This window comes from Acipenser ruthenus, chromosome 15, assembly GCF_902713425.1.
Source record: "Acipenser ruthenus chromosome 15, fAciRut3.2 maternal haplotype, whole genome shotgun sequence".
Lineage (NCBI taxonomy): Eukaryota > Metazoa > Chordata > Actinopteri > Acipenseriformes > Acipenseridae > Acipenser > Acipenser ruthenus.
In genome coordinates this window covers 28524335-28532861 of record NC_081203.1, presented here as the reverse complement: position 1 = coordinate 28532861, position 8527 = coordinate 28524335, and the positions used below count along the sequence as shown (strand labels likewise).

The 8527-nt window shown below is 38.4% G+C and overlaps 1 protein-coding gene across 1 annotated transcript; it reads left to right on the top strand.

The window, feature by feature from the left end:
* The first annotated feature begins 685 nt into the window (after positions 1-685).
* Positions 686-3609, top strand: LOC117421916 (NF-kappa-B inhibitor alpha-like). Its single transcript, XM_034036414.3, has 5 exons — positions 686-1005; positions 1653-1758; positions 1933-2143; positions 2385-2734; positions 3008-3609. Exons 1-5 carry the CDS (start codon positions 767-769, stop codon positions 3038-3040), a joined length of 939 nt encoding a protein of 312 aa, XP_033892305.2. The 5' UTR covers positions 686-766; the 3' UTR covers positions 3041-3609.
* Positions 3610-8527: the final 4918 nt, after the last annotated feature.

The following is an 8527-nucleotide window of genomic DNA, read 5'->3' as shown; positions in this document are numbered from 1 at the left end:
ATGAGGGGTTGTGGTAATTTCCGCTTTACAAATCCCAGAATATTCCAAGAAGCTCTCTATTAAGATGCTACCTACTGTTCTCTGTTATGAAACACCATTCCCCTGTTTCAATGTGGGGACTTTAGCATTAGGTTTATTAATAGTTCAATAGAAATTCTAATTCAAGGCCTTTGAATAAATGTGCAACCTACAAGCATTTTTAAAATAAGACTTTTGATCTAAATCTATCAATTAAACAACAAGTATGGTATTGGTTATTATAATATTGTGTTAAAAAGCAATTCAAATAAGTAATTCCATTGGAGCAACACAAAGGGGAAGGTTTATTTAAAAGTACAGCTATATCATTAAAACAGAGCCCACTATTTTTAAATACAGGATATCATATTCTTGTGGCAGGTTTAAAATACTCTGATGCATATTTTGTGGGCCTTTATATCTATTCATAAAACGTTCCTGAGTTTTAATTAAACGGGCCTTTGCATTAGAGGAAACAAAAAGCTCAAAGGTTATGTAGGCAACCAAAATCTTATTTCAAAAGTAAGAATTAGGGAATTTCTCCCCTTAAAAAAACCCAAGGGCTGATCTTTCCCCAGATTGCTGTAAAGCAAATCTTCTGCTCATTATGTGTCACTGGAATTTCCGAAACCCCGCCCCTGAGCGTAGCTTGCATATAGAGGTTTCACTCGCTGAACTGAACAGTACGCAGACAAGAGCTCGATTCGACGGTGTGGTGTAAGTTAAGCAAGTACATTACAAAACTAAAATGGAAGGATCTGTAGCTTTTAACGACAACCAAAGGGATTACTTTGTGGACGATCTGGATTTGAAACATGGAAAGCACATGCATTGCACGGAAGACAGGCTTGATAGTGGTTTGGATTCTATGAAAGAGGGGGAATATCAAGATATATTGAAGGATATGGAAGAATTGAAACTGGCGGAGTCACAAAGGGAATGCATTCAGGAACCCTGGAAAGAACAAATGACTGAGGATAGAGACACGTAAGTCAAATTAAATTGATTATAAAATAATGTATCTTATCAAAGCGATAAAAATGCATTGATTGTTTAAAGAAAAAAAAGTATTTAGACTTTGCAGAAGTTACAGATATGCGAAAGATATGAGCATAGTTTTTTGCAGACAAGAGGATTACGTTTTTTATTTTATTTAAGTAGTCTATGATGTGCAGACGTTTAAGTTTCGAAATAAACGTGTACAGTAAACTTTGTTTTATAAGTACGCAAATAAAGCTGTGTCGTCCTTTTCTATTTCAATAATTACATTTCATATTTTTTTTATTAAGGTATTTTTTATAAATACTAATTTAAAAAAAATAAAAACATATAGGGCGTTAACGTGGAACTTTTGAGTAAACAAAAGACTTTTTTGAAGAGAACATTGTGTTCTCACACGGGGCCAGTCTGGGCGGCGCTTGTGAAAACGTTTTGTAGCTCTGGAAAGTCCCTGGCTGTCTGCCAGGAACAGCTAGTCTCACTGATAACGCGCATATGTGTCAGAGTGCAACTAGTGGAAATAACCAGCAAAACTCCAGCATTGCGAAACGCCAAGTTGCGCCTTCAATGATTTTTTTAAACTTCTCATTCTGTGAATCTGTATAACTCAAATGTTCTTTTTTTTTGTCATCCAGGTTGCTCCATTTGGCGATTATCCACGAAGCAAAAGAATGTGCCCAGCAGATTATTGAAAGATCACGGAACGATCCATACCTGAACTTCCAAAATAACCAGAGACAGGTAAATAGCAGAAAGAATATATACAAAATAAAATGTAATATGAAATTATAATACCATGCAATAGCATACCATAACATATAATGCCTATTAGAACCAATGCCTAATAATTGGATGCACCTACATTTGTTTTGCATTGATAAATATATTTAAATATATGTTTTATTTCCTCTCTAGACACCTCTTCACCTGGCAGTAATTACTGAACAGCCGTTGGTCGTGGCTGCCTTGCTGCAAGCTGGCTGTGACCCCAGGATGCCAGACCAGTCTGGTAACACCGCTCTCCACATTGCCTGCAGGCAGGGCTCCATGTCTTGCTTCAGTGTGCTTGTCCAGTCCTGCAGCAGAGAGCATCTCACCTACATCCTCAGCTGTGCCAATTACGATGGTAAGAATCAGCATTATTATTAATGCAGCATAGAAATTACAATTACAAACAATATAGCCTATCCACAGCATTCGTAAATCTGCTGACTAAGGAAATAAAGCGAATATACTCTTGCAAAGATACATTCATGGATGATTGGTTTTGCCCATTCAAATCTCTCGGCTTCAGTTTTGATACTCATTTTAAGGGATTCTTAGCATGAAATAACTGACAAATTTCCCTTTTTCTTCTTTTCCAACAGGACACAGTTGTCTCCATCTGGTCTCACTCCATGGCTATCTCCACTTGGTGGAATGCCTCATTCAGCTGGGTGCAGATGTTAATGTTCAGGAGCAGTGCAGTGGCCGGACAGCTCTCCATTTGGCTGTGGACTTGCAGAACCCATCTCTGGTAAATCTTCTCATCGAGAAAGGGGCCAACGTGAACAGCGTGACCTATGGAGGCTTCACCCCATATCACCTGACCTACGGCAGACAGAGCACAGAGATCCAGCAGCAGCTGTACAAACTGACTGCACCAGAGTTGCGGGAGCTGCCCGAGAGCGATGAGGAGGACGAAACAGAGGAAGGGAGCTACTCTGAAGATGATGATGTAAGTTGACAATAGAGCATTAATATCGTCTAATATTGACACGCTCGGGTAATAGTTCTGTGTATTGTGGCTGAGCCAGAGAGGGACTCCCCAAAGCAGAACTTAAGTGGCACCTTCTGGTGACCATGATGTCAAAGTTAGTTGCTTGGCATAAACATAAAATGATAATTCAAAGTTTTAAAATCTCTCTAGTTCATATGTGTTTGGACAGTGAAGTACAGTAATCTCAAGTAAAATGTTGTAATTAACATATGATCTCTTGTTTCTTTCCAGATGTATGATGACATTCAGTTGGTTGGGTGTTAGTGGTGGTCGTGGATAATTGCTGAAATCCGGCTCTCCACAGGACTTCCAAAGAGATGAGGAGGAAAAGTCAAATTATTTGGCAGGTCCCAGAACAGGGTCTGGCCATCAATCATTGCCAATCAGCAGCCACTGCAGGCACCGGACAGGCAGCATGTGAGCAAACAGCCAGGTAGTGACCGGGGCAGATGGAGCAGAGTCCAGCAGGACAGAACAGACTTTCCACTCAGCCAAGGGGAATTATGATGGAGACATTGAGCAGTGAGGAAGCACCAGTGCATCGGAACATGTGCCTGAAATCCCAAAGGACCTTCTGGTTTTCTGTGCATCATTACATTTGCATATTCATTGTATCTATTGTAATATACATGTACAGAGAGGAATATAGTTTTGTGAAAAAGAAAAAGAATCCAAGAAAAAAAGTTCTATTTTCATACTGACAAATGTAAATAATGTATATTTTGTTTAACACTATTAAAACCTTGTACTGAATTGATTTCCAGGTGTTATGTCTATGGGTTTTATTTAAAAGTACATGAGCGACTTAAGAAAATAAAATGTTCAAAGTGAAATATGTTTTTTGTGATTATTACTTTAAAGGGGTGTGGGGGTGGGGAGTTTTGTCTCAGTATTGAGTCAGAATGGAAACGTGCTCAGCCCATTGTGGATGGCTGTCTTCCCCACACACACGATGGCATTATTGTAATAAGGCTTGGTAATAGCAAAGGCTAGCTCAGATATTTCATAATAAATGTCTACGCATTCATTATATAGTATGATTCCATTGACAAGTTGGAATGGAGAAAGAAAAATAAAGCCCAATACAGTCCTCCATTTGTTTAGTGTATCTTAAAACAGACCCATTGAGGCAGCACCTTTTAAAGCAGACGTGTTCCATCAGAAAGAACAGGTCCACAAGCAATTGACATGAATCATAGCACATTATGCATAAAGCAGACTATGTCTTTCCTTTTGGTAACTATGCTGGAATTTCCTGTTGAAGAACATATTCAAGGTGGGGAAATTCATCTAAGAGATTTCCTATAAATTAGTCAGGAGGAAACCCCCTTCCAGATTTGAACTTCTTTAAACATCCTCCAGAAACCAGGAACTTTTGTTTTACCCCAGACTTCATGATGTGATTGATAGTTACACAATCATTTGTGTTCCTTTAAAATGCAATGCTATTGGCTCTCCACCAAGAAAATAAGCCAAGTTTGTTTTTCACAAGAACTTGTGGGAATTTCTAAACATATTATAGTAATTCCACAGTCTTTATTTTTTAATTGGACATGTTTAGTGCCTCAAAATGTACACTTACTTACTATACATTTTTAGGTTAAATAAAAGGCTCACAAAATCCACTATATTAATATAGAGAACTATATACCAGTCAGCAAATTCAAAATGAAGAACTGGGTTTTAAAAAACAAACATTTGTTTACAGTAGAAAGAGGACCTGCAATTATACTAGGATTGCAAAATAAAGCATTTCCAGTAATGGGGGGATTCCTGTGAACTGAAAACGACAGCAAATTTAGGGGAAACTAGAACTTGTGAACAAAAAAAGGGATATGTAAGCGGAATGGAATCTCTGATATAACAGCATATAAACATAAAAAAATAATTGCAAATATGAATTCACAACTTCAAATGGCCTCTGAGATATTTGAGTCTTTGTAAAATGACTGCCACAAAACAGTTATTAGGATATGATTGTGTACCAAATACAGTATGTCTAAAATATCACAAAGCGTTAGGTCTTTATTATCTCTATCATCACATGACCACAATATGTCAGGCATCTTACTTCACAGGTGAAGGGTGCCATTAGATAACATTGGAATTTGAAGTTAGCATCTAAAAAGGTAACAGTATTGCAGTAAAATTGTATTGCATTGGTCAGAAAAAGGTGCTGCACTCATATGCATGCCCCCCCCAATATGTGAACCCTTGTCTTGAAAGTTGCAGTATTCAAGTGGAAAACACTTTCAATGATCTCTCTGCTAGGTTACAGAACAAGCCAACAGTATTTAATACAGGTCAGACTTTTCTCTTTTTATTAGAAGATACTTGATGTTGAGGAAAATTGAGGCTGGGTGAGGCTCATTTAGTCCTGGCTACCAGCAGTACTTTTTAGACACTGTGAATAGATTAAAAGACAAGTGGTCAAAAAATGTGTGTTGCACACCTACCTAACGTAGTGCCTTTGTACATTATAAATATCACATGAATAAAAATAGTGTCCAGCCCACACAGAGCAAGAAACCACACAAAGCAAAGGTCAGGAATAGCATGTGGTGGGTGCTGCACAAAGACATCCTAAGTGTATTAGATACAGCTGCCCTGGATATGCCAGCTAGCAGTTGTCCCTCATATATCAACCCACACTGCTGGATAATTTGTTGCAAACGTCAGTATTTTTCCCCACAAACTAGAAAGGGAATTCAGGATTGATTTCTATTCATCGTTACATAGGAACTAAATGTGGAAGGCAGTACATGTGCCTATGCATAATACAGTATATTTATAGACACTGAAGATAAAATGATAAATCACTAATACATTTTCCCAGCTTGTAACTCAAACTAGTGACACAGATCTGTTGCAATACATTTTAGACATTACTAATTACAGTAAAACATCTTACTGTGGGTGTTTTGGGGTATTTTGTAAAACATGTTTTTCCTTTCCTGGATTTGGAGTTTATTCAGCTCGTCTATGACTGGTTTATTTTTTTTGTTGTTGTTGAGAATTTCCGAGGATTGTTAACAGCTCACGTCCCCTTACTAAAACTGTGAGAATTCTCATCTGTCTCATTGTCTGAATAAAGCGGACATGCTCTGTATATTAACTAATGTTAGACAGTTTCTCCCACCAACGTCATGCAATAATGAGAATTAGTCATTATAGTAACCCATGTTCACTTCCAGGAACAGGAACTGCGTAACAATAAAAAGTACAATTGATGCAGCTTGATGAGTCTCATTAGCTTGCATTGGATCACACGATTCAGAGAGCTCTAAGTCAGAGATAAGCAAGATATGTGTGACAGAGAAAGAGGATGCGCTGAAAAATAAAGCTCTGCAATGTTTGATACAATGAAGGAGAAGGAAGCAACTGTACTGTAGTTCTGCATGAACCAACACTGTATCATATTCAGGTAGGCAATGCTGACAGGAGATCAGTTACTGACCAGTCGCGTGCTGAACATTCATGTTTCATTGCATGCAGTGCATTCAAAACACTTTTCATAGCCATTTTCTACTGTTCTTTAACAGGTACGCTGAAAAAAAATCCCAGGAAATCTGCAATTTAAAGGACAAAATTATTACAGAATGTGAAACATCCCACTTAACATGATGGATAATGTCCTTTACTAATGTAACTAAAATCAATGAATAACCATGTGCCAGGCCATTTTTAATGTTCTGTAATAAAAAAAAGAAAATATCCTTGCAAGTGTATTCAGCTTGGCTTAAGTATGCTGTATACGTTTATGTTGCTACCATCTACTGTATACTTTATTATTATTATTATTTATTTCTTAGCTGACGCCCTTATCCAGGGCGACTTACAATTGTTACAAGATATCACATTATTTTTACATACAATTACCCATTTATACAGTTGGGTTTTTGCTGGAGCAATCTAGGTAAAGTACCTTGCTCAAGGGTACAGCAGCAGTGTCCCCACCGGGGATTGAACCCACGACCCTCTGGTCAAGAGTCCAGAGCCCTAACCACTACTCCACACTGCTGCCCTTTTAACAACTTTTAACCTCACAGCCCCCTCTAACACGATATATATCACTTTGAAAATAAATGAACAAGTATGTTAGTAATATGCATCCCCTGCCACAACATCCAATTCAAATTTAGAGCATCAATATGATGAAAAAGTTGATGAGCGTGCATGCACATGGATTAGGGAGTGGTTAACATGTCGAAAACAAAAAGTACTGATTAGAGGAGAAAAGGTTTCATTATTAAGAACAGAACATTTGTTTCTCTTTTATTTACTTGCTAGTTCAACACTGCTGCTGTTTTATTACAGTGCAGCTGGTTTGCATTGTAACTGCAAGAAACGAATGCCTGGAAATAAAAAAAAAAATAACACACACGCGCGCACACGCACACACACGCACACGCACACACTGACACACACATACACATGCACACACACACACACACACACACACACACACTGACACACACATGCACACGCACACACACTGACACACACATACACACGTGCGCACACACACACGCACACGCACACACACGCACACACACACATGCACATGCACACACAAGCACACACACACACTGACACACAAATACACACGTGCGCACGCACACACACACACACACATGCACACACACATATGAACATGCACACACAGAATTCTGGGCTAATTTGGTGATTTTTTAAAATTATGAAACTGACAACAAGGCTCTATTTTTCTGATCTTCTGCTCTGCAAATAAGCTTGTCATGTGACTATTTGCGTACGTCTCTTAACCAAACAGGAAATACAGATGATAACTGATTCTCTTTTCCTCTGAATTAAACCCCCACTTGAATTCCCCTGCCTTAACCCTGTAACCATCAAAGAAGCATTTTTACATTTGACTGGCAAAAAGGGGACATGTTAGATTATTTTAAACCATAGATTTACCAGCAGGAAGTAAGTGGGACATTGTAATGTGTGCTATTTATAGAACTACCGGTAACATGAACATCATTCACTGTTGATCTAAGAAATAATTTGAATGTTATAATATGTAAGGGGTTTTCATACTGAGCATCCCCGGACAGCAGGCAAGTGCGTACTGAATTGGTTAATTCTCATACTTTGAATTGAATGTGTCAAATGTCCAGGAAGTGTTTTAATAGGTATTTATTAACAGAGTGTGATAATTAAGCATAATCTGGCCAATAGATGAATGGGTGTCTCGTAAAATGCTGATAAGGGTTTTTGGAGGGGTTCAATTATGGTGTTCGGAGGAACTGCTGTAGCCGCTAAATAAAGATCCTGTATACATTTATCAGCCTTAGGCATCATTTCAAATACAGTGTTAACTCAGGCTTGGCTCAGTCCTAATACAGGTAATTAAAACATGGCTAAATTCCCTTCCCTATGTGATTGGGGGCTGCACACAAGATATTGAATGTAATCTATACTACAGTTTATATGAACTCTTACCTGAAATGGGATGGTTCTCTTGGAAACAGTAGTTGAAGCCTTCCTTGGCTCGAAGGTGATACTGTTTTTTAAAGGCTGGTGGTTCTTTTACTGTGGTTGCTCAGGTCAGACTTGGGTAGGTCTTGTTTTTGAAGCTGGTCACCTTAGAGGTCAGTGGGCATTCAGGGAGCAGATTGGAGCCAGCTGCAGGAAGAGATAGCCTCAAGAGGTGACACATATTTGAACAAAAGTACTATGTTGACCTGGAGACGGTATACTAAGTTGCCCTAGCAAAAAATAAAT